The 27,025-nt window shown below is 47.5% G+C and overlaps 1 protein-coding gene and 1 long non-coding RNA gene across 2 annotated transcripts in view; one reads left to right on the forward strand and one right to left on the reverse strand.

Moving 5' to 3' along the window:
* Positions 1 to 15,831, reverse strand: part of MAP1B (microtubule associated protein 1B) — a 97,409-nt gene extending 81,578 nt beyond the window's left edge. The window contains exons 1-2 of the mRNA XM_051833246.2: positions 15,336 to 15,831; positions 7,748 to 7,849 (exon numbers count right to left, since the gene is read on the reverse strand). Of these exons, the coding sequence (XP_051689206.2) occupies positions 7,748 to 7,849; positions 15,336 to 15,519 (286 nt within the window). The 5' untranslated portion in view covers positions 15,520 to 15,831. The remainder of the gene's footprint in view (positions 1 to 7,747; positions 7,850 to 15,335) is intronic.
* A 6,345-nt stretch (positions 15,832 to 22,176) lies between these two features.
* On the forward strand, positions 22,177 to 23,514 carry LOC138845166 (uncharacterized). Its single transcript, XR_011381968.1, has 2 exons — positions 22,177 to 22,732; positions 23,152 to 23,514. It is a non-coding gene; the product is annotated as an uncharacterized lncRNA (long non-coding RNA).
* Positions 23,515 to 27,025: the final 3,511 nt, after the last annotated feature.

The raw sequence follows: 27,025 nt of genomic DNA on the forward strand, positions 1-27,025 counted from the left end.
GCACTGCCAAAAACTCTTAGAATTGGGGCCAAGAAACTGTTTGGAATTCTAGATGAAAGAGCTGGTGCCACATCATCTCTAAATAGGCAGCAGGTCCGATTTTAAAAAGGGCGGCATTCCATCGAGTGATTTTCACATCTGTTTCCCTGGCCAACCCACCTGGTGAGGCAGAGTGTTCAAAATGGCAGAGGCAGTTGCACGGAGACAGGATGGTTCGCCTTGGGGACAGCATTTGCTCCCGCTTTAATTTTATGGTGATCCACTAACTTCCCCGAATGGGACAGTTCCACTGCCTGACAGCTCACAAAGTGGAAAGCAGCAGGTGTGCCGAGCAGGCAGGAGGCGCGAGGAAGTGCACTGCTCCCTCTGCGTGTGAGTCGCCCACATGGCACCAAAGTGCCCGGCAGTGGCTTGTCCACTCACAGCTCCACGGAGCCCCGTGTCACCAGGAAAGAAAGAATGGGCCGGTTTAACAGCCCAGGGCAGGTTCAGAGGGCTTTCCTGACGACAACCTCAACCCTGCCTGGGACATTCGTGAAGCATCCTTACCACTCTGACACACCGTGCGGCAAGGGTCAGAGGCAAGGGTCAGAGGCGGCTCCCATCTGCATCACTGGAATGAGGGCCAGTGCGCCCTCAGCTTTCAGCATCCATTTTCCTTGCTTACTGTTATTTTTCAGGCTCTCCGGTGGCATTTCCTATAAGCATTCAGCAGTCCCAACCACAGAGGGTGGGAGAGTTTATTAAGCTAACATTACCTTTGTATCTATGTTCATTTCTCCTGGTCCCTGTTTAAGTGCACTTCCCTGGGGGCACTTCTTACTTGCTCACAAGTCTCTAAGACCAAGGAAATATGACTTCGCAGGCAACGCAAATTAAGACCGAAAAACCCGCAGTCAAGCAAACAAAGGGATAAACCCTTGAGGATGCTGTTTGGGGATACTTGGTCGTTGCCTGGGTAGCAGCTGGGGGCGGGGTGCTGGGACCTGGGGAACCTTTGCCATTGTAACTAAACAATCAAAATGTGACTTGAGATGCTGGTCTGATCTCCAGCCTCACCCCATGTCTTCAGGAAGCTGAGTCTCTCTTTCTCTCACACACACACACTTTGTAAATGAGGTACACACTCTTTGTTAAACAGCACTGTATTTTGAAAGCTATGAACGACTTCACTTTCCCAACACAGTTATAAACAGTGGGGCTATCTTGTTCCTCCGTGTATCCCTTTAGGATACCTTGCTTATTAATAAGCGCCCAGAAGTATGATGTCCTTGTCGTGTGTTACTCTCCCAGCTGACGCTTTATTCCTCATCCGCCAACACTATTTCTAGCAGGCGACCACAGATGCCGGACAAAATGTCCCCGAGAGAGACCTCAAGGGCGGGCAGTGAAAAGGCAAGGGACTCTGCGGTTGGACAGTCCGCTGTGGTCGGCTGCTTTAAAAATAAAATTTAATTTTAAAAGAATCCAGCAACAAAAGCCCCGGGCTTGCGCTGGTCTCTGCGAATGAAGACAAAAGCATGGATGGTCAGCGTGAGGTGCCGTCCTTGGTTAGCAACCTTAGCAGCTGTTCCGGAACGCACTTAGTTGGGTTTAATGGAGGGGTTATTGACACGCCCTAAAATGGCTCCTGGGCCCGGGCAGCCAATTTTCTGCTGCCTGTGCCTGTCCATGTCGAGTGGTTCCGCGGTGGCCATTAGGAACCGCTTGAGAGCCATTAGGGCCGACGGATGGAAACATCCTTTCTCCTCTAAAACAGGGAGAGCTGAATAGTTATTTCCAGGGTGGTCTGAATGGGCTGTCATTAACTTCCCTGTGGAATGCAGGTGCCTGAACACGGCCATGAAACGCCATCTTATCCCTTTCTGTCGGCCACACCTGCACCTTCTGGAAAAAAATCAGTGTGAGGATCGTCAGATTTCAAAGGTGTACAAGACGCAAGCCTTGCGGGAATGATGCCATGTCCTGCAAGCACTATAAAATTCTACACCTCCTCCTCCTCCTCTATCGAAGGTCTAGCCCCTTCACTCTTTCAAAGGGAGGCGGGGTGGAGCAACCAGGCAGAGTGAGGGGCTGCAGATCACCCTGCCCCCTACAAAGGAGCCTAGAGGTCTCAGGACAGTGGGCAAGAGGGAAAGAGGCCAGACATTTGCTTTAAAATGGAGGGTTCCTGCCCACGTGGGCAGCATTGGCCTCAAAGGATGTTCAACACAGGTCTTGTTACTCCAACAAAACAAGACGATGTGTTGTTTTCTTCAAATACCAGGTTCCTCTCCTCACCTACTAGGAGACTGCCATGACAAAAGATACGTCCAGCCATGTGAGCACAGGGACAGGTGCTAGCCCTGGGCACATGGACATACAACAGAGAAAACGTGGGATTAAAATGTCTGCCTTGCCTCTGAAGTCGCGGGACCCCTGAGGGTTAACTCAGCTCTTGGAAGCTTCTGGAACATGTATTTGTGTGCCTTATTATTTGAACACTGGGCGCAGAACTGAAAACACATTCATTACTCCCTGTCATAGAGCCACTGTTGTATTCTAGGCACATACAATTAAGCTATAATTCTACACAACGACAGACTAAACACACAAGTCTAGACAGAGCGAGGGAGCACTAAAAATAGTCTTTGACCCTTTTCTAAGAGCATTTTGGCCTTTTCTTATCATTCTATTTGCAAATATTAGCTGTAAAATCGTGCCTTGTTAATGTCAGAGAGGAGTGGATTCGCCTGACTGAAATCCAAAGGCGCATTTTAATTCACCATCAGAAACCCATTTCCAGGCACGATATTTTTAGCAGTCACCCAGCACAAATCTAAAGATGCTCAGCTGTGGTTTGTTTATCCTCTGTGAAGGCGTGGCTTCTTCAACAAAACCACCCATCAACACATTACAGACTCAATCACATGGCGTGAGCGTTTTTGTGACTGTGATCCTGGATTACAAAACTAGTGACAAAATGTGAATATGCCAAAACCTACTACTTATTCAGCTAAGGAAATAAAGCACAGGGATCTCAGTGTCTAAAAACTGCCTGTCTACAGTCACTTGTTGATTGGAGAGAGGAGAAAATGGAGTGGTAGAAGCAGGTGGCAGCAGCTGCCCAGGGTTGGTGACGGCGGGGAGGCAGCAGCGCCGGGCTCTCTCTGCACCTTGGTATCCCTGCACGCACAGCTTGGGGACCGTACTCTGCTCCAGCAGCGCCTTAAGCCATTGTCTTCCTAAGCTCAGTCACAGAGTGCTGCTGCCCCCTACACATAAAGCAGCAGCCATGTGCCTTCCGACTACGCTGAAGGCAACTGTCCTCGGAGAAACTTGAATACAAATGAAAACCAATGACTAAAAGCCAGCCAGCCAAATATCTAAACCCAGTATTTCCCATTGACAATAATAATCCCCAACTGTGCAGGTCAAATACATCATCAACAAGGGGACACCGTGAATACCAGTTTGCCTTTGCCTGCCTTGTGGTGAGGCTGTCTGGAGATCATGACACACATGAATTCATTTGATCTTCATGAAAACTCTACAAAAGATAAATGACCATCCCCTCTACAAACAACGAAACTCAGACACAGAAGAACAGAGTGACTTGCTGACAGTCATACAGCACACACAAGGCAGAGCTAGGTCAAACGTGAAGATCCTGGCTCCAAAATCTGCACTGTTAATCCTTACTGTTGCTGGTAACTCACGGGGCTATTAAAATTTTTAAATTATTTTAACAGACAAAAGTGGCAAAATGATGGGAAAAAAGAAAATTGCAACTGATTTTCAGTTGGACGTCCTCTGTCCTGGTGATGGTCTTGAACTTGCTTGTTTGTTGTTTGGAAATGGAGTCCAGCTCCATTTAGGTTGAACCCCACAGAGCTATTATTGTATGGAGAGAGGTCTAAAGTTTCATTTGGGAAAGAAGCAACAGGATTGGAAGAGGAAACAAATTCTAGTAACATGGTAAAGCTTCACACGCCATGCTAAGTCAATCTTGTGATGAGACATAAAAAATGATTTTTGTCCAACATGATTAGAGTATAGGAAGCACATATCAATAAGAATCGTATGACTGCACTTGAATTCATAAAGATAAGGCAATACAAAATGGTTTCTCCCCTTTGAAAAGACTCAACTTTGAACTTCCACTGGAATGTCAGACTGGAGCATGTTCAGGAAAAGCGCCTCACCTTTTCTTTCAAGAAAGCCATTCTCACTTGAGCCCACTGCGATGTGGCCAGGGACAGCTGTCCATCACGGCGTATCAGCAGACAGCTGCTAGGGCACACGGCAGGTGCTTGCAGAGTTGGGCGCCAGGAAGCCGATGCTTCAGCAGATCAGGGACAGCAGGGTGGGTATACGTGACTGACCAATCCAAGAATTACAGCAGGATGCAATAAGGATCCCAGTGCGCACCTTCCAGGGGGCAGCACCTCCCCATTTCCACCCTGGGCAGCTAAAGCACTCACAGCTCAAAGGATGTTCGCTCATGACTAACCCATTCACAATGCCTTGAGTGGGGCTTGCTAGCCCACAGAAATAACCAAGCTCAATCTCCAATTTAGCTGTGCCATTTGCATGAGCTGTTAACTGCAATCCGAGGCTGTCCTCAGTGTTTTGTAAGTGCTAATTCTTCCAAACAACAAAAGTCTAACCATCAGCTTGAAGGGAAAACACAGAAGAGAAACCTGAGCCCTAATCTACTTGTTTCAGGGAAGGCTAACTCCGCTGGCCTACAAAGAATCCTCAACACAACTACAACTAAATACCAGGCGAAGCCTGGATTTCATGCAGAGGACTGGCTTTCAGGTTAGTCTGTGTGTGCCTGTTAAATGTCTCCTCTTGCTGCACGAATATAAGTGTACAATCAAGGGCGTGAGAGCATTTGCTTTATTCCTCAGTAAATTCTCGCCCACCTCAGGCCCCACAGCACCTGGCACGCTGTAGGTGTTATTTAAGTGTTTTTGAACTACTGGAGCAAATGGGTTTACTTTTTATGGCATCCATTCTTCACCTTGTTCCTTGAGTCCATATTAACAGATTCTGGAAACTCCAAATGCAGCTATTTCCATTTCAAGGAAAACTGGGGTACATGAATTTGCTGTCACAGAATTTCAAGTGGGAAAGAGACCACCAGACTGACAAAGACTTCAATTGTTTCCAGCTTGTTCAGAAAAGACTAAAATCTTGGGCCCAATCTAGAAATTATCCTGTGACCTTTCATGCACTCAATTTTTGTGTACTTGACCTGCAGCATCTCTTCTCCCTAAAATGCACTTACCTGAGAGAGAAGCTGACATATGCTTCTGTCACCTACAGGCTGAAACAGAGGATTTGGGAGCATTTTGTATTTTCAGATCTGATTAGGGATGCTCAACGGGTAAAGTCTCTGCAAATGTTTCCAAACTGAAAATCTCCATCATCTGAAATACCTCTAGTCCCAAACACTATGAACTAGGGATATGCCGTCTGCATTACAGCCCTGGTCAGAAACTTGCATGGTCCCCCTCACAGGGGCACACTACAGTGACTCTATCCTAGAAGCTGAGTTTCCAGAGAGGCTTGTTGGGGAAAAGTCATAACACAATTTCTTTCTGGAGTTGGCAAAAAATAAAAAAAGTAAAGATGTCCAGTGGCCAACCTCCAAACACTGCATCTAGCAGCAGTGATACAACTAAGCAGGTAACCATACCTTGCTGTAGGTGAGACAGGGGGGAAAGAGAGAAAAATGGGGCACAGTAGCCTAAGGTGGCAGTTTAGGGAGATTTGATCTTCCTAGCCCCCAAGAGTAATACTAGGACTTTTGGTCCCAAGATGGTTAATTCTTCATCAACTCTTTGCAACCTATCATTTTGCAATCCACACTTATCATTCTATAAAGCCAACCCAAATATGAATAAACACAATTTGAACCACATGCTTTGCTTACAAAAGTGAAAACAGTCATGACAAAAAGTCAGAAGAAAGTCAGAACAACCTACAGAGAAAGAATAAAGGCTTGGCTTGTCCATGTTGAAATAAGCGTAGCTTTTGGAAAGGACACTTCCTTTATATTTTGTGAGATCTTACATGACAGAAGAACACAGTAGAAATGAGAGAGCCTCCCACTGTACCTTTCCTTTGTCGACTGTGTGTTGTCTGTTAGTCCCTGGGTCATTATTTCTTTTTTGGTTTTCTTCTCAATGCCAAGTTACTAACAGCTGATTTTTCACATGGCTTTGTAGCAAGTTTAACTTTTAATGCACCATTTCTTGCTAATGTTTTCTTAGCACATTTATTCAATGCCTTGCTTAACAGTCACAATTCGCATGGATAACTGAAATGTATGGAATTTTATTCTAATGTCAAATTCAAAAGGAAGAACCAAGGCAGTCCCAGGGGCATATTACTGCCGGCCAAGGGTGATTCATAGAGAAGAGGACATTCTATAACAGCGGTTTCAAATCTCAGCATATATAAGGCTAATGGAATGTGATCTAATCAGTCGGGAAAGGCTGCACCCCACTCCCCATGGCCTATCAATGCCAATAAGATTAGCAACCACGTCACAAGAGCATGTACTCAGGAAAGAGTTTACCACATTTTACATAAAATCCAAGCGATAGGACATCCAATGCAATACAGTATCTCTGATGATCAAAGGCAAAGCTTTTCAGAAATGCATCTCAGGTCTGGAGTCTTTATGGGCCAGAAACTACAGCTCACAGTCTTCACATGTGACCCACTGGGAGAAGATAGGGGTCACTGCTCACAGAGGGAAGACAGATGGGTCAGCATGAACACATCCCCAGTACCAGAGACTCGGGCCAGAGCACAGCCCCAGCGAGGCGGCTAATTAGCAGGAGTGCCTTCACGTATGATAAATGTTTATCGCCTTACCTTTAATTATGCTGTAGTATTCTTTTTCATCGCTGGAAGAAAGGCTATTTATTAATGCTTATTTATTATTTTTTTGAAAGGTAGAGAGAGCGAGAGCAAGAGAGAAAGAGAAAGAGAGAAAGAGTCTTCCATCCACTGGTTCAGTCCCCAGATGCCAACAACAGCCAGAATTGGAAGCCAGGAGCTGAAGCCAGGGAGCCTATCTGAGTCTCCTACATGGGCAGCAAGGACTCAAGTTCTTGAGCCTGCATGTGGTGTCTCCCAAGAGCATTAGCGGGGAGCTGAATCAGAAGCAGAGGCAGAGGTGGGACTTGATCCCAGGCACTCCAAACATGGGATGCAGGTGTCCCAAGCTACAGCTTAATGCACTGCACCCCAACATCCACCCCAAAGGGCTATTTTAACAGCAGTTTGGAATATGAGACTCTTCCTCACAGTGTAAAAATGTTGTGGTAACACAAGGGTGGGTAAGAATGAATGATGAATAATTCCTTTTGAAATGCACTTGATGCTTCCTTTTGAGGGAAGAGAGTTGTGGGATTATGGTGATATTTGACTTGTATTCATTTGAGTAAAAATAATATTCAAACAGTCTGCAATTCTTTGTACTCAGAGTACAGTAAGATAGAAGAAAAAGAGAGAGAGAGAAACAGAGAAACAGAGAGACCTGACTCTAGAACTTAGAAACTTCTCATTAAGAATCCACAAAATAGATAACTCACATGGTGGCTGCTGGCTAACCTGATAATAACAAGTACAAAGAACCCTTTAGCAATAGGAAGACGTCTTTCTGATGCACCAGGCACAGCTTTCTAGCTGACAGCCTGGCTCTCGTCATTTCAAGTTCTCGGCTAACACAGAAGAGCAGCCTCACCTGGGACTTCAGGAGAGAATCTCGCAGAGTGTCGAGATACGAAAAGTTTGAGTTCTTGGTCCAGGTTGCATTCAATCAGGTTTGTGTCCCATGATCGGATTCCTAAGGGAGACAGTTGACAGGAGTCCAGTTAGTCATTTCAGAGCGGTCTGGAACACGGCACTGTGGCATTTCTCCGGCTCTAAGAGAGGACGTGCAAACGACTGTTTTGAAGAGCTTGGTGACAAGCAGTGGGTGCCCACAAGATGGGAGGGCCGGGGAGGTCTCTCCACCAGGCCACAAGGGAGGGATAACCCACAATGTGGAGTGACCTCCTGCCCTCATAAAATGTAAGTGCAGCTTTTCTGGAAGAGCAACAGTAAACAGTTATTAGGAACACAACAGGCTTTCCTGCAGGGAAGGACCAGAAAGGGCAGCGAAGTTATGTGGTGGCTAGAAGGCCACCAGGCTTTTCTCTAGCCTTCTCATGACCTGTTGGTGCAAAGAAAACGCAGAGTGCAGGAGAAGGCACACCGCGGGGCTGCCCTTCCAACCCAGGCCTCCGGGTTTCAAATCGCGCCCTTGTGTGCATGCATGATTTCTTTACCCATTCCATCGGTTACCAAGGTTCATTTATTTAATAGGCAGAGAAAGAGAGGAGAGAGAGCTTCCTGCTTCTCTCTCCAAGTGCCCCCGACAGCCAGGGCTGGGCCAGGCCAAAGCCAGGAGCCAGGAACTCAATCCAGGTTTCCCACATGGCAGCAAGAACCTAATTAATTACTTGAGGCAACTCCTGCCACCGAGGTTTTGCACTAGCAGGAAGCTAGAGACAGGAGCCAGAGGTGGGGACTGAATCCAGATATTCCAGTGTGGGGCTTGGGTAGCACCCACTAAGCCAAAGAGCCACACGACCTATCCCATTTTTGACCTTGGTTTCTCAATCCCTGGGTATCAATCCAGTGTCTGTGGGATCTTTGATAAGCAGGCTGGATCAGTCTTCAAGACTTGAGCCGTAAGCCCTTCCCGGGTAGCTCTCTCACCTGACTAAGCTGGCAGGCAGCCCCTTGGTTCACAACTGTTACATGTATTGAATTTTCTCGTCCAGAGGTGAAGAGATGTGGGCAGCGTTCTGTTTTACAGAAGTTCCATGGACTTGGGGGCCATGCACCAGTGACCCCACAGATCAGGCCTCCTTTCACTAGATGCAAGGGAGCATCAGGGTAAGAGGTACACGAGGTCAAAAAGCAAATGATGGGGGTTCCTGTGCTCCCGACTTCCCAGGCTCCTCTTCCTCCTCCTCCACCTGCTCTCCTGCCCTCTCAGGGGAAACACAGAGAGCACCGGAGCAAGCCAGGGAGCCCAGGGAGCCCCAGCACTCTAGAGTGTGTGTGTGTGTATTTATATAAAAAGCATATATAAATATAATAGTTATATAAAAGTTAGATTGTATATATTATATAAATTATGTATAAATACTATATATAATTATATTCTGTTAGGTAAAATGATATATTAAGATTATATATTTACTTCAAAATTATATTTTTCCAAATAGAAAATATGTTCGTCTATGGCTGTACCCTTGTACAGAACAAACCTCTGCCCAGAGCCAATCTGTAGGGCAGCAAACGTACATTTCATGCCTCCTAAGGGCAGGAGCTTGGGTCTCTATATACCACAGCAGGTGAACAATCCCCAAACAAGCACCCATTCATTTCATCACTTGGTTGGTCATTCATCGTGCATGAAGATTTGGGAATACAAATGGCAACGTGTTATTTAAACACACCTCCTGATCCTTAATGCCTATCTGTGTTTACACCTCTGTATGTCATATGTCGTCTTCTTAACTTGTAAAGAATCAAGGTAGATTCTTACATTTAAGTTAGAAAAAGGTTTTGGAGATTCTTTCACCGCACATCCAAAATGTCTTCAGATTATATACCAAAGACCTTTCTGGTCATCAGGAATATTTTCAAATAGATGTATGTCCATGAAACAGACACAGAAGTTGCTCATATGAACAATGGGAAGAATTCAGGTGTGACAAAGCTAAGATTCCTAAAGAGAGGCTAAATTATCAGGGAGCATTTTATGGGTCTCCCTGGAAACATTAATGGCCTCAGTTTGCATTTGTGCTAATGGAGTATTTAAATTTTAACAAGAAAGGCATGTTGAGATTTTGTGGATCTTTTTAGTGCAGAAATGATAAATGGGTTCTTTTTGTTTCACGGAGAGCTTGACAGGTTGAGAGGTCTGAATTCATTAGAATATTTTACTTCAACATCCACACTCTATATGAGCCTGGTGTGAAAAATCATTGAGTTCCTGTCTGAGCTGCTTAATTGGTATTGTTGACTGAATTCTGTGCGCAGATCAGAGCTCCACTTTGTCTTCTGGCTTGTCAAGCTAGGTCAGTAAGTTAATAATGAGACACATGTATTTAAATTAAATTCATACAATTTTTTTGTCTTTGTTCTCAGCAATGTCTAAATTGCAACATTTATTTGAATGACTTCATCAGGGGTTGAACGTGGACTTGCTCTTGTGTCGCTGGTTGCCATTTTTCCTTTGGCTCCACTTCATCTGTCGTGACACAAGCAATTAAATTTTATATATAGATATAGATATTTATTTATGATTTAGCAATGGAGAAAGTATTAAATGAAAAGAAATCCACTTAGTAATTTTTAAATTACACTAGCAAACATCTGGTAAAATTATTTCTCATTTCCATACACCCAATAACATGAAAGGATTTAGGATTCTCTTTTCAAGTGAGCACTTCCCAGCCAAATTATTTTTTTAACAATGCACAATTGCTACCACCACTTATAAAATAAAGGTTACAATGGAGCTGCTGGCTCTTGTGTTTGGAAAGGGAATTTTTGGAACCAGGCCACTTCCTAAACCAATTTTAGAAATAGCATACTTTGTAGCTTCTCTTGGACAATACTAGAAAAAGGAAGGTGTGTTTCTCAGCAAAGGCTCACAGGGCTTGTTGTAACAGGGTTGTGCCTCCCAGGGAGCCAGCAGTGGGCCCTCCCAAGTTCATAGGATTGAAAAATACTGGCTTTGGCCCTTCTTACTTTCTCCTTTCACTAAACGGATGGGTAACTCCTGGTGTGACGGTAAATAGGCTCTCTGATGGGAGCAGGGAGGCCACAAGACACTGCTGGCCTTTTTCCGATTGTCCCTCCACTGCTCTTCCATGAGCATGGGTCACCCCTCAGAAAGCTCCCAACCACCCCTGCGGCCAGGGCCCAGCCCTGGAAGTGTGGTCACCCGGAGGTAACAAAGGCTCTCCCCTTCTTAGTTCTCTGACCTTACGAGGTAGCCATACACAAAGGGGAGGCGCACAAGCTCCTGACATTTATAGATGGAAAGGGGAAAAAAAGAAAAGGTGGGGGAAGGGACAGCATGGGACGACCCAGGGTGAAAATGACAGTGAGCAAGGATCCTGGCGTGCACAGGCTAGAGCGCTCCAAGTTTACTGCTCGGGCAAGCCTGCCGGAGTGTTCAGCGAAACCAACCATTAAAAAGAAAAAAGCATCTCCCCATTAAAGGCTAACCAGGATGCATTTCCCTAAAGAAGACAGCGAATGCAGAAGGAAACCGCCTTGCATCGCGTGGGGATGGCACGCAGGTCTCCTATGACAAGCTGATGTTCTATGAGCTTTCATTGTTCCCACTGAGAAAGAGGCTTTCTAGCATTTTTGCAAATCTCTAAATGGTTAGCCTATAATCATTGGCTTCTATTTGCAAAACTGTGCTAAAAAATGGTCTAAAGTCAGATTAGAATCATATACTAAAGAAACAATTAAGACAAAAGAAATGCTAAGTTCAGGAAGGTTTTATTTCTCAGAGACATATTTCCTATTTTTTTCCTTTGACTTAATTTTCAATTCACTTTGTCCTTTCTCGAAAAAAGCTTATAACATATACGTAATGCAGACAATGTAACATAGAGCTGCTCGCTTCAAAGCATTGATAAGCATTTAGATCTCAGATGACACTTTACAATGGAAGCAAACAAAAAATGATTTATAATTATTTATTAGTCTATAAGTTAGAACTGACTTTTAAAGGTAAGCCCTTGGAGCAGATTAGCCACGAATCCATTTGATGACCTGAAGGTTGGGGACTGGCATGTGTTTCAGCATGGCGCCCGTAGTGGCTAGTACCAGGGAAGCAGTACAAGCAGGAATCCACCTGTCTGTTGCCTTTGAAACACACAAGGAACAATATAACCAACCTAACACCTCTAGCATCTCATTTGATTCCACCAGGGGAATGAAAAAAATTCCCCCAGGGGAATGAAAAAAAACGTGACCCCAAATCTTTCCTGGTTCCCCCTGAGACTGAGCAGGTTTACCAAAGAGACATGGGAATATTGCAATGTAATCAGCAGAACTCATATCTCAGAATCTGGGGCAGAAGTTACATAGGTTTGCCTTTTCATGAACAAATCTTGCTGAAGCCCAGTGCTCATTGAAGGAAAAGTCACACTCCTGAACAACTGAACCCACCAAACTGACACTCAGCATTCCTTCTATGCTTGGGCTCCTCAAAGAAAACAAATAGAGCAAAGGCAGGTCCTGGCACAAGGCTCAATCCTTATTGCAGGCTAATTAGGGAGGGAGCGACAGAGACGCTAAGGAGCAGTGGCTGTTGGTAGCGACCAGGGTTTGAGATGAAGACCTGCATAACTAAATCAATAAAGCTAGACCAGGCGGAGGGAACACCATTGTTTCAAACCCCAGGGAGGAAACACAACCAAAGCTTACCCTGGACGTTGGAACATGGTTGAGAGAACAATGCTTATGGCTCTACCTGGGATTCAAGAGCATTTGCTAAGTATCTGCTTGGGGACGGCTCAGGCCTGTGGGTTACTGCATTGCCACCATCTCACTGCAGATGGTGACTTTCTAGACTTCCCAGCGAGCCCTCGGTAATCAAATGGCAAGAACCCAAATCACCAGTGTCCCCAATAAGATGGGAAAGGAACCAGGAGGAGTAGACAGATGAGGACCTGCTCTCCCAGCCTGCAGCGCACAGGCAGAGCTGAGCCCCCTGCAGCAGCTCCATCTTGCTTCACAGGGCGGCCCCAGGCACCAGCCACCAGCCACAACAGCAGTAGCATCAGTGACCTCTGCAGGAGGCCCAGCTGGAAGCCGTGGGATGCAGCAGCCTGCACAGGGACCCAGAGAGCCTGCCAGCCTGGTTGCTAAGTCATCTCCCACTCTGAGAAGCGATGGGAGCCGTATTTTCACTAAGGGATGGCAAGCCCCATGGCTGCAGCTGCATCCAGACCCCAGGACCCAGGAGAGCAATCTCCGGGTGGAGGGGAGCGGGGAGCAGCATCTGTTACGGCTGCGGAAGGAAATGGCTTTTGCTCACTCACTCGGGTGATGTTTAATGGGATCAATACAGCCATTTTGAAGTTCCATGCAAACACCTGACCAAAGGAGGGAATTAAAAATCAGGAAGGCACCGAGGGGGCTTCCGGGATTCTGGGAATGTGTTTTCCTGAGCTGGATGGCACAGGGGCACTCATTTGTGAAAATTCATGGCACTGCTGGTGGGTGAGGTTCGCTCTCTCCCTCTACATAATACTGTGCACAAATTTTTTTTTTTTTAATTTCTAAGTCAGGAGTTATCTAGGAGCCCTGACATTGTGAACAAGAATAAAAGCCCAGCAGTGCGTCGAAGCTGCCCGAGTAAGCCCCCTGGGGACCGAGGCACCGCAAGGGTGATCAGCTGGGCAACAAAGCAGCGCGGATCTCCACGGTCGCCAGGTGCCTGCTGAAGCGGCTCCCCGCTCCCCGCTCGGGGCGCTGCCCACAAGTGGATGACTCTACAAAGGCAGGCGCGGCGGCACGAAAATCGCCCTGTGATGTCCGCCGGCCCGGCGCTCCCATCATGACAGGGTCGGAAAAAGAGTGACGCTGCAGTACTGCGCTTCTGTCAGTCACCCCATGGCTGCTGTGACCTTGAGCCTTCCTGCCTGTCAGGGCCGCGTCTCCGAAATGGGGGCAAGGGTCCCACTCCTGGCACCGCACCGGGTGCTGATGCAGATTTTATAGCGTGAAAGCCACCCCCCTGATGTGCTATTATTTCCCGGCAACGTTGCAGACAAACGATATTAAAAAAAAAAAATCCGAAGTCATTCATTCCCACAATGGCCACACCCAAAGTCGGTACGAGTGAAACGAAGGAAAAACAGGGGACCCCCCAAAAAAATCTAAATTTAAATTAAATCACATCAGATCAAAGGCCTATATTTTCAAAATGAAGGGTTATTGAGATGCTCAGGCCACTTCACTATGGAAATGCCTCCTGCTCTTGAATTTTTTTCAAATAAAGTATCATTAGTGCTTTCTGCTCAGATTTTTCTGAAGCTGCAAGGAAAAAAAAAATCAGCGCTTTAAAGTTAAACAAAAGAACCAGGTCTGCAGTGCCCGTCCCCACCCTGCAGCCTTTTGTTCTGGAGACCCCTGGCCGTTTCCAAACACAGAGGCGCAAAACGAGCGCTTCAGTTTTCGCCTAAAACCAGGTTTTTTTCTTTCGTCTTTTCTCGGGATGGGGGAGCGGGAACGAGCGCTGCGTGAACGCCCTTTGTCCGCCTCGGGCTGCCGTAGAGACCGCAGTGCGGACTGCACCACGCCCACCAGCCCGCGGCTCCCGGCAGGATCGCTTCAGCACCACCCTGGAGAATAGAGCGCGGGCTAGGGCTGCGGCGGGACTCGCGGCCCCCGGCGGGGCTGCGGAGGTCGGGCGGGGGCTGGGGCGGCGCCCCCGGGGGCCTGAGGGCCACCCAGCCGGGCAGCCGCAGGAGGGGGCGCCGCAGTGCGGGGGGCAGGTGCGGCGGGCAGGTGGGGGCGCTGCGGCAGCCGGGTCGGCTCTGCTCGGCCGGCACCCGACGGACCCTCGGGGCCCCGCCCTGGGTTGCCCAGGCACCGCTGCTCGGCCTCTGCGGGGCACGCTCGGGGTGCGCACCGCGGCGAGGGGCAGGCCCTCCCCGCGACGCCCCCGCCCCCTCCTCCGAAGACGAGACTCGGAGAAGCGGCGGCCCCACCCTGCAGCTTGGGGGTCCCATTGTCCTTTCGAAAAGCTGCGACTGCGGACCCCGGGGGCGGGAGGGAGACGGGCTTCGTCTGGGAACCCGGCACGGGTGGCTCTCCATCCTTGCGCCCTGGGGTGGGGGAGCGGGCGTGGCCCTCCTACCCGCCGAGTCACCCAGGGAAAGAAAGGATCGGGCGGTTTAAGCCGGAAAGGGCATTTCTGGGAGGCTGGGGAGCCGTGCTGAGACGCTGGCCACGCGGGGTACCCGCTCTTGGAGTTACAGCCCCAGGTGTGCCCCGCCCCGCCCTTGGTCGTAGGGCTGCGGCGGTATTGTGGCCTCTGCGCCCCTGACACCTGCCCTCCACGCAGCGGACCTCGCCCAGTGCCAGGTCCCTCAAGGTTATTAGCGACCTCGCCCCGGGTCTCAGACCTGGGCATTCGTACCGCTCTCGGAACCAGCCCCAGACGGAGGGCGGGAGGGGCCGGGGCCGGGGCCGCGGCGCCCTGGGTGGGGTCGAGCCTGCGCGCGCCCGGGGCCGCTTACCGAGCTCGATGTTGCCGATGGCGCGCCGCAGGTGCTCCTCGGTCACGATCTCGCCGACGACCACCAGCAAGTAGAACTTGCTGTCGAGGAAGCGGTGCGACAAGCTGGGCGAGGTGGACGCCGCCGGGTTGGCGACGCCGCCGGAAGGCTCCGGCTCGGCGGCCTCCACCACCACGGTCGCCATCCTGCCGGCCGCTGAGCTGCGCGCAGTACTCGCTCCGCGCTCGCCTCTGCGGCAGGAGAAAGGATTATCCCCGAAGGTGCCGTCCGCGCTCCGCCCCCTGCGTCCCCCTCCTCCCGGCGCCTCGCACCGCCTCCCCTCCGCCCTCTCCCAGCGCGGCGGAGAGGAGCGGGCAGTGAGAGCGGGCGGGGAGGCGGCGCCGCTTTTATATGGACAGCGGGCAGGGAGCCGGGGAGGAGGAGGAGGAGGAGGAGGAAGGGACCACCCGGCACATCCTCACGCGGTGGCAGGCTCCGCTCTTCCAACCGTTGGCCCGGGGCTGATGTCATCCGCAGCAAATCATCTCGCCCGCGGCCCGGAAGCCAGAGGGACGAGGTGTGCGGACAATGGTCTGGGCAGGGCCGCGAGCCCAGGGGCTGGGGAACCCGAAGGGGGAGGACACTCGCAAGCCCCTGCTCGCACCCGCACCCGCACCCGTCCCCACCCCCGCCCCCGCCGCCGGCCGTGCAGGAGGGTGGGATGCGTTTCCCTGTGCAGAGTGCAGCCGGCCGCCTTGTCCGAGGTGCACAGTGAGGCCTCTGCCTCCTGACCTGCCTGGGCTGGAGCTCAGGGGCTGTGCAGGCTGCGGCGGCCTCAGCTGAGGGTACCCCCCTCCCATCCCCCAGGGAGACGGAACTTGCTGGCTTTGCCCTTGTGCATTTACACCTGTTTACCTAGATATTCCAAACAGCAGTCGTCGTCTCTTTCCTGGACGAACACGTCAAAAATGCAAAGCCGAGGCCGACTGCTGCTCAGGCTTTGGACTCAGCAAGGGCCAGTGATTAAAAAAAAAAAAAAAAGAAAAGCAACCAAGTGCTGGCTCTGCAGTGCTCATGGGAATGAGAGGAAAACAGATGTGTTATCTGAGATACAGATGTTCTGTTCCTACTAATAGAGCAGATAGTATCCGGCAGAACAATCTAGAGAAGGTGCTGTCTCCACTCAGCAGGAGTAAGTGACCATAATGTACTGTGTACTTCCCTGGGGAACACACAAGCAAAATTACGTGGCCATGATGTCTTTTAAAATAGATGTAGCACAAGGGATTTGTATTGCCTTTGGTTTAGAACCTTGCTCCCCAATTGATGGAATGCCGCTTCTGTCCCAGGAAGGGGTGAAGGAGGGGCAGTGGGAGTTGGAGTTTGGGGGAAGAGGAATCAATACAGCTTTACTACTAGATGGCATATTCAAGAAAACAGAGGATATTCCAAGATTTCCAGAGTAAGCCAGTGTCTTAGTTGTCAACAGCTGTGCCTACGGGTCACACACTCTTGGTTCTTATGGCTTTCCTGAGCCCCTGCAATGGGGGTATGACAGGCAGCCAACCACTGCAGCCCACCATCCTGCCTGGCCAGCAGCACTTGGGGACCTGCGACAAGCCCATTGGAAAGCTGCAGGCACCGGTAACCAGAGAGTGAAAGTTTCCTAGCCAGCTGGGCAAGACATCCAGTTACTGGTGGAGAGGGGAGGCCAGCACCCGAGCTCAGAGCGGGCGAAGGAGACTCAGTGACAAGCAGTTTTCCAGAGGTCAGCCATTGAGTCATTGTTGCTCAGCCTTGGCTACTGATTTTTTTTTTCCATCCTTCTGAACCACTATTACTTTGATGTCTGTGGTAGTTTTCTTTTACTCAATTTGTTTCTTTCACTTAAATTTATAAATGAAAAACTATATTGCTGTATAAATAGAAACACAATTATCACTTAGAAGGTATTTCTAAAAATATATACAATGAAAATCTGACATGATTAAATTCCTGTTACCTACCATTGTGATTTGCTCAAGACTCAGCCAGAGCCTTACCTTCAGTTGAGGACATATTGGCAAGTGTTAGAGGGGGTGTTGAGACAAGCTTGCACCCAGCTGAGCTGTTCCTGTGACCCCAGAGGGTTGAATGAAAATTGCAACAGAAGAGCTTTCTTCCTGGGTGAGTCTGCAATGAATGACCATGAAACACCTAAGTCATTGCCACACTTTGAAAAACAGAGACATAATGGCAATGGCAGCACATAAGCTAGGAGTGGAGACTGCTACTCCACTGTAACTCTAGGCAACGGATTCTCTTCCCATGTTCAGTCTCCCGGTTTATGTAACAGGAAGAATGAGAGCTTTGTAACTGTTTGCATCATTGTTAAGAGGGGAGCGAATGCTGTAACAGGTGAAGGGGCCTAATATACTAGCTGGAACATAGCAAACAGTGAAGACAGAATTGATTGGCCAATTTTCTCCCAGTTCCTTGAACAATGAAGATAGGAGACAATAACATTGTTATACTTCAAAACTAGAAAAATAGTCCCCCCTCCCCATCCAAAGGAAAAGAACGTAGCCCCAAGGGACAACTAATGTGTGAGAGGACCTGTGCTACCAGCTGCCCAGTTGACATCACCTGGATGTCCCAAAGGCAACTCAAACTCAACATTCTGCAGGCCCAAACCATCTGTGCTCTCCACACCTCTCCGTCACTTTTTCTTTTTCTTTTCTTTTTTTTTTTTTTTTCTATGAGCAGTACCACCAGCTGTCCCATGACTCAAGGGAGAAACCTCAACGGCATCTTCAACTCTTCTCTGACTCCCAGACTCAGGTGCAACCCAGCGTGGAGTCTGGTCAATTTCACCTTCCAAGCCTCTCTTCAATCCATCCACCTCTCTGTGCTATCCCCACCTTAGCCCATGCTGCCATCATCACGGGAGGCACTAGTACATAGGTTAGGAAATGAGTTCTTAGGGCCAATGCTGTGGCATAGAAGGTTAAGCCCAAATGGACACCAGTTCAAGTCCTGGCTGCTCCACTTCTGATCCAGCTCCCTGCTAATGATCCTGGGAAAGCAGAAGATGGCCCAAATGCTTGTGCCCCTGCACCCACATAAGAGACCCAGAAAAAACCCTGGCTCTGGCCTGGCCCAGCCCCTGCTATTGCGGCCTTTTGGAGAATAAGCCAGCAGAGAGAAGATCTTCCTCTCTCACCTTCTCTCTCTGAATCTCTGCCTTTCATATAAATAAATAAATCTTTTTTTTAAGAAATGAGTTATTAAGTCAGACTGCTTGTTTTCAGATCCTAACACCATAATATATTAGCTGTGTGACCTTGGGCAAGGTATATATCCACTTAAGCACTTTGCTTCTTTATTTGTACTGTGGAGGTAGTACCCACCTCATGCCCAGGGCACAGTTTAAATATATAAAATACTTAAAACAGCGCTTTATTTACAATACACTCAATAGAGTTTAACTATTTGTGTTGTTACTTAACTACAAAAATTTTCAAACAGAGAATAGAGTATAGGATAAGAAACTTTTCTGTGCCTCTTATCCTCAAATGATTTTAGGCTTTAATTTCTTTAAATCAAGATCAAATGCGACCCACATATTTCAGTTGATTGATCCATCATATCTTCTTTAATTTGTGAATTCCGACTCTTTTTTTCTTGCAATTTTTTTTGGATAATGGAAACATTTGTTTCACAAAGACTGAATTTTGCTGATGGCATCCCCTGTCGTGTTATTTAACGTGTTGTTGTTTTTTTTTTTTAATCTCCTGAACTTTCTGAATATTGATCTTCAGGTCCAAGGCCTCAGTTGGGTACAGACTTGTTATTTTTGCAGTATTCTGCACAGGGAGGCTGTATTTTTCCGTTGGGAAGCACAGAAAAACATGCTGTTCCTCCTGTGACTTTAGTAGCTACTGATGATCACTACCTGCGTACATTATTTCATTACTGATTGGAAAATGATAGGAATCCAATTTTATTATTCCGTATTCATTTGGCAGCTGGAAGACTTCTGTTGGGAGAAACAGCAGTTGGTTAGCCTGAGGTACAGTTTGTACCGGAAACAATGATACCTACATGATTCTCTTTATATACTAATTTTGAAATTAATGAATTCATCCCATAGCAAACTCCAACAGTACTCGTTTTGGGGGTATCTTTAATAATGTAATTTGTAGCTACTGTTCACATTGATGCCTTGATTTTCTCATCTTTGGCTGGTTGTATGTCAGAGTATTCCCAGCTCACCTTGTAAATATGTGGCCTCAGAAGTTGGAACCCAACTTCCTTAAGTGGGCATTTTGAGACCAGAATTTGGATAGGAGGGAATTACTGCTTTCTTAGTTGTTGTTTTCAGATATTTTCAGTGAACAGAAATAGAAAATAATTTTTTAAGATGTAATACATTATGAGTTCCTAGTGGTACTGCCAATTCAGGATCAAGACCATGGGGTTTTACTTTACCTGTCTTGACTCTGTATTTCCTGTGTCCTATGCCTAGAATTATAGTTCTCAAGGTCATGAAGGGTGGTGGAATTTTAAAAGCAGATAAATTTTTCATTTGCTTTGTCCAATAATGTCTACAGCTCATACTCAGTAGTTTCAGATTGAAAAATGCAACACATTTTTCAACAATCTGATTTCTAAAAACAGTTTAAGTTTTATGTTTGTTCTTAGAATGTGTCATACCAGAAAACCAAAAATCCCAGTTGCTGGATGCTAAAATGACCACTCCTTCGTTTTATCCCTAGTACATACATAGTACTCTCACAATACCTGCTAACAATACTACTAGTATCAATAGGATTACTAAACGTGGTTTAGATATATATTTTTTGTGATTTCCTTTGTAATTAGATATATCTACATGATTATCCCATTAATTTAATGCATAGTTAGGTTCATTTGTTTTATTTTGTTGGGTTTTTATGGATTTTTGTAAATTAACAATTTTGTTTCTAATTATGTAAAATATTTACATGGGTCAAAGTTAAAAAATCTACAAAACTGCTCCCTCTCTCTCCCTATAACCCTTAACCTTGGTTTAGCCTTTCATTTTTCATTTTAAAAATGCAATCTATAAATATATATATATATATATTGATGCGTCTGTCTTCACCGTGGGACTCTATGTCCCACAGAGCAAGGACCTTGTCTGTGTCCTCCACACACCCCCTCCCTATCCCTTCCAGCCCTCCTTAGCACTCCTGGGGACCACTCTAGGGCCTGTGCTCAATGAGTAGGTGAATGGCTCCCCTGTGACTGCGCCACAGACTTCTCAAGCAGTTGCTGTCATTCTTTAAGATTTTGATGACTAGCATCTGTCTTAAGGTCTCTTTCTCACTTACAATTTTGATTATTTTATGTCTTTTTTTCTATCAGTCTTGTGAGGAGTTTGTTACTTCTGTTACTCATTTTCAAAACAACTATATTGTGCATTATTGATTGTCTTCTATCGTAGATACACTTATCTGTGTTGTTCGGATTGAGTATTCTATTTGTGCCCACACTTCGAATTTCTTTGGGTGTTATTTGCTTTCTTCTTGTAGCTCCTTGAGAAGCTTAGAGAACTGATTTTCAGTTTTCCTTCTCTACTGTTATATGCATTTTCCTCTAAGGCCTTCTTTAGCTGCAGCCCTCACATTTTGTCAGGTTGTAGTTTCTTTATTATTTGCTTCACAATATTTTCTCATCTCACTGTAATTTCTTTCGGCCCCCGTGCATAATCACTGCTGTTTGACAGATGAAAGGCTGACATGTGGGGTGTCAGACAATGTACTCCAAATCACAGAAATGGTAAGTTGAAAACCTGGGCCAGGAACTCAGATATGTCAGATTCCAGCATCCACGACCTTCCCCTCTGTGATACCCTTACTCCATGCTGTAGAAACCAAACCAGTTCCTGGAAGCAATGACTGCGGAAGCGCTGGTTGGGAAGAAGAGTAACAGAGGAAGATCTAAGCGTTTGAGCAAATCTCAGGTCAAGAAAGTCCCCAAGGCTGTGTTATTTCAAATTGAAGTGACACTAGAACATCACTTAAGGCAGAAGGCCATGGGTAGGTCAGGAAATACTCTGTTTACTAAGCATTGATGGGGCATTTTCATTCCAAATTTTAAGCTAGTGATGGAAAAAATAAGAGTTGGAAAAAAAAAAGAAAAATCAGGGAAAAGAGTTACAGGGTATATGGTATTAGAGAAGATCCCAAGAATATAATTACATGCTGTGTCATTGTTGGGTACAGCTCCTCCCTGTGATCATGAAATAAATAGGTCTAACTCTCGGTAGGTGTTTCTGAAAATTCACCGTGAGCTTCCTAGCCAGAGGAAAATGTCTCTCACTTATTTCTTTAAAAATTATTTATTATTTATTTTCCTTTTATTTGAAAAGAGAGACAGAGACAGAGAAAGATCTTCCAACTACTGCATCACTCCCCCAGAAGCCAGCAATAGCTGGGGCAGGGTCAAGCCAAAGGCAGTTCAAGGCACTGTGCTATGGGATGCAGGTTCCTCAACCGGTGTCTTAACCAAATGCTCGCCCTTGCTTAACTCAGAAGATGCCTCCTCCTTTCACAACGCCCACCCCCCTGCCTTGTATTCACAGTTGCTTCAGGGCAGGCATTTGGCACAGAGGTGTAATCCGCAGTTCAGATCCCTGCATCCCCCATCCCTGGGTTCAGGTCCCACCTCCGGCTTGACTCCGGCTTCTTGCTTACCTTGGGAGGGGGCAATGATAGCTCAAGTAATTGGGTTCTTGCCACTCAAGCAGGAGACCTGGATTGAGTTTCGGGATCCCAGTTTTGGTGTGGTCCAGCCCTGGCTGTCAGGGCATTTGGGGAGCGAACCGGTAGTTGGAAGATCTTTTTTTTTTTTCTTTTCTCTAACTCTATCTGCCTCTCAAACAGGAACAGACAAACAAATAAATAGATAAATAAAACTGCTGCCCAGTAGCATTCTTTCCCCTACTGGGGATCCTTTAGGAGAGCCCTGCTGTTGACCCTTGTAAATAATGTTGCAATGGCCATGACTGTGCCTCTCTGTACACATATGTATGTCTGAGCACAGATGTCTAGAAATCAGGTGAATGAGTTATAGATAATACAGAATTTTAACATTTGATGACTTTGGCCACATTTCCCTGAGAAGCAGCTCCAACATTCTCCTCCCACCACACCACTGCCTCTTCCCCACGTCACCGTCTAAATCTTTCTAGTTTTTGCTCATCAGAGGCACAGAAATATTTATTGTTCAAATTTGAGCATCTTTCAAATTGCTTTCGTTTCTTTTTTTAAAGTTAACTGCATTTTGTTTTGTTTTTAGAAAAAAAGATGTATTTAGTCGGAAGGCAGAGGCGCAAAGAGAGGGAGTATTAACAGGGCTGTATCAACAAGGCTTAGATGTGTCATTTCCCACAGGTGAGATTATCCACGGGAAGATATCCTAGGAAAATGCTGACTCATCGGCATGCCTCCGTGTGATTCTGAGAGGTGCTGAAGAGTCACCTCCTGTAGTTACTGTACCCATGTGTATGTTTACCAGTAATTTACAGGCGGGCTGCTGATTCCTCACAGCCTTATTTTTGAACTTTTTGATTTTTGTTAATTTCATGGGCTGTATTGCCTCTGTGTGATGCCAGCTGCATTTCCCTCATTGCGAAGGGGGCCAGGCGTCTTTTTAAATGTGTGTGTTTCCTTTCCTCGCAACTGTCTACTTATCTCCCTTGTCCACTTTTCTGTGGCAAGGTTAACATTTTTCTTTTTGATTTGGGTAGATTCTGTAATATGATTTATAAATGTTTCTCCTTATTGACTTTTTAAAAACTTTCCTATACTAGGGGCCAGCGCTGTGGTGCAGTGGGTTAAAGCCCTGGTCTGAAGCACCGGCATCCCATATGGGCGCTGGTTCAAGTCCCGGCTGCTCCACTTCTGATCCAGCTCTCTGCTATCGCCTGGGAAAGCAGTGGATAATGTGGTGGAGTCCTTGGGTCCCTGCACCCACACATAGGAGACCCAGAAGAAGCTCCTGGCTCCTGGTTCCTGGCTTCGGATCAGCGCAGCTCCAGCCATTGCGGCCATCTGGGGAGTGAACCAGCAGATCGAAGATCTCTCTCTCTGTCTCTACCTCTCTCTGTAACTCTGTCTTTCAAATAAATAAAATAAATCTTTCTTTAAAAAAACTTTCCTATCATAGATTTTAACATGGTGAATATTTGTATAGAATTAAATTTAACGATTGCTTCATTCAAGGCTTCTGGATCTCACTGTATACTTAGAATGGCCTTTGCTGTTTTGAGGTTATATAAGAAAAATTCTCCCAAGGTCTTTCTAGTCCTTTTAAGACCTCACTTTTAATATTTTACCTAGTCCAGATGTAGACAGAGAAGTGGATCCACTGTTCCCCCAGCTCCACAGCATTTTAGTAGAAGATCTTCCAGAATTCTGTAATTGCCTACTAACTTATCTCCTCCCAGTCGATTTTGAAATATGGAATACGTATTTTTATTCCTTCGCTTTCCCTGCCCTCGAATCTACTTCAGCCCCAGTCCCAAGCTCTGCCGGTGCCTGGCAATGAGACGGCTCTTACTTCGCATTTCTAACTAAGATTCCACCTGAGCTAAGACAGGGCTGAGAACGGCACGGGGCTGTCCTCGCCAGTCCCTTCTCACTGAACGCTGGCTCTTCCCGAGGACAAGGGTCGAGTGAGTCCTTCCCACTCTGGGGACAGTGGCATCCCAGTGGCGTTCCATTCCCTTACAGTGGAAGACAGCAGAGACAGACTTCTTGGCCGGCACCACGGACAAGCAGCCACCACCACGGCAGGCAGTTAGGCCACTGCCTGTGTGACGCCAGCATCCCATATGGGCGCTTGATCGAGTCCCGGCTGCTCCGCTTCCGATCCAGAGCCCTGTTAACACACCTGGGAAAGCAACAGAAGATGGCCCAAGCCCATATGGACCCCTGAACCCACATGGGCCCCTGCACCATGTGGGAGATCTGGAAGAAGCTCCTGGCTCCTGGCTCCTGGCTCCTGGCTTCAGCCTGGCCCAGCTTTGGTCATCTGGGGAGTGAACCATTGGGTGGAAGATTCTCTCTCTCTCTCTTTCTCTCTCTCTCTCTCAACTCTGACTTTCAAATAAATAGGTAAATATTTTTGAAAAATAATAAGTCACTTAGTTTGTTATAACCCACACAGAAAACTGACCCAGCTGGGCTAGACACTGAGAGACGAGACTGGAGATGTGCCCTGGGAAGCTCCCACGTAGCCAGGCGTTCTGGAGCACTGTGCCGTAACCCTGCCCCGCATCGTGGCGGTTCTGGGTAGACTGGGCGGGAACAGGCAGGAGGCTAGGACTGCTGTGAAGCCACTGGCCTTGACCCCTCTTGTCTCTGTGCCTCTCATAAGGAGCACAGTCAGGGTAGGTGGTGCTTCCCCCTCTACACAGGCTGGGGCTGGCAAGAGCAACTGAAAGCCCCTGGGTCTGTAACTAGGGACGCAGTCGGAGCTGTGCTTCAGAGACCCGTGGGCAGCCCTCAGCCCTGTGCTCGGCGAGCGTCTGATTCCCCAGGAGATGGCACTTCCAGGGCTGCCATTGAAGGGGGCTGTTCTGTGTACAATTCTCTAGTTGCTTATGGATTGCTTCCTTCAGAGACGAATTCTCTCTCTCTCTTTTGGAAGTAAATAAGTTTATTTTGGTACAAAGGTTTTTGAAATTCATACATCGGTTTTTCATAATACACATTTCCCATGAGCTTTCTGAAGCCCCCTCACGTATGATGGAATACTGTTCAGCAATGATGGGACCGGCGCTGTGGCGCAGCAGGTTAAAGCCCTGGCCTGAAGCACCAGCATCCCATTTGGGCACCGGTTCTAGTCCCAGCTGCTCCTCTTCCAATCCAGCTCTCTGCAATGGCCTGGGATAGCAGTAGAAGATGGCCCAAGTGCTTGGGCCCCTGCACCCACGTGGGAGACCCAGAGGAAGCTCCTGGCTCCTGGCTTTGGATCAGCTCAGCTCCAGCCATTGCAGCCATCTGGGGAGTGAACCAGTGGATGGAAGACCTCTCTCTGTGTCTCTACCTCTCTCTGTAACTGTCTTTCAAATAAATAAAATAAATCTTAAAAAAATGCTATTCAGGGCCGGCGCCACGGCTCACTAGGCTAATCCTCCACCTTGCAGCGCTGGCACACCGGGTTCTAGTCCCTGTCGGGGTGCCGGATTCTGTCCCGGTTGCCCCTCTTCCAGGCCAGCTCTCTGCTGTGGCCCGGGAGTGCAGTGGAGGATGGCCCAGGTGCTTGGGCCCTGCACCCCATGGGAGACCAGGTGAAGCACCTGGCTCCTGCCATCGGATCAGCATGATGCACCGGCCACAGTGCGCCGGCTGCGGCGGCCATTGGAGGGTGAACCAATGGCAAAAGGAAAACCTTTCTCTCTGTCTCTCTCTCTCACTGTCCACTCTGCCTGTCAAAAAAAAAAATGCTATTCAGCAATGAAAAGAGGGAAGTTCTGCCTTTTTTCCCCCAAAGAAACCTTTTATTTAAGCAATGCAAACTTCATGCATATCATAAATACAACTGTAGGAACACAGTGATTCTTCCCACCATATCTGCCCTCCCACCTGCTCTCCCACCCCTCTTCCTCTTCCCTCTCCTATTCCAAGTCTTATTTTTACTAAGATCTATTTTCAATTAACTTTATACATAGAAGATTAATAGAGATGCATTCTCTATATGAGTGTGTGAACTTTTAAAAAGGGACAGCTGTACGGATGACCTTATGAAGAGAAAGTCTTCCAAGTTGTCGTATCAGGGCACAAAGGAATAGCCATTTATTTGGTCATTCATGCAATCAGTCAACACATATTTTTTTTTTCTTTTTTAATTCAAGGGTCAGGGAAAAAGAGAGAGAGAGGGCTTCCATCCTCTGGTTCACCCCCTCAAATGCCTACAATGGCCAGGCTAAAACTAAAGTCAGGAACCCCACCCAAAATTCTCATATGGGTAGGAAACTCAGTTATTTGAGCCATCACCACTGCCTCCCAGGGTACTCATTGGCAGGAAGCTAGAATAGACGACAGAGCTGGGATCAAACCCAGGCACTCAGAGGGGCCGGCACTGTGCATAGCAGGTAAAGCCTCCATCTGCCGTGCCGGCATCTCATCCAGGTACTGGTTCAAGTACCAGCTGCTTCCACTCTCGGCTATGGCTTGGGAAAGCAGTGGAAGATGGCCCAAGTGCTTGGGCCCCTGCGCCTACATGGGAGACCCAGAAGAAGCTCCTGGTTCCTGGCTTCAGATCAGCTCAGCTCTAGCCATTGTGGCCATTTGGGGAATGAACCAACAGATGGAAGACCTTTCTCACTGCTTCTGCCTCTGTGTAACTCTGCCTTTCAAATAAGTAAATAAACCTTTAAAAACAACAACAAGGCTGGTGCCGTGGCTCACTAGGCTAATCCTCTGCCTGCAGCGCTGGCACCCCGGGTTCTAGTCCCAGTTGGGGTGCTGGTTCTGTCCTGGTTGCTCCTCTTCCAATTCAGCTCTCTGCTGTGGCCTGGGAGTGCAGTGGAGGATGGCCCAGGTCCTTGGGCCCTGCACCCGCATGGGAGACCAGGGGGAAGCACCTGGCTCCTGGCTTCGGATCAGCGTAGCACGCTGGCCGTAGCAGCCATTTGGGGAATGGAAGGAAGACCTTTCTTTCTGTCTCTTTCTCTCACT

Source organism: Oryctolagus cuniculus, chromosome 14 (assembly GCF_964237555.1).
Source record: "Oryctolagus cuniculus chromosome 14, mOryCun1.1, whole genome shotgun sequence".
NCBI classification, from domain to species: domain Eukaryota; kingdom Metazoa; phylum Chordata; class Mammalia; order Lagomorpha; family Leporidae; genus Oryctolagus; species Oryctolagus cuniculus.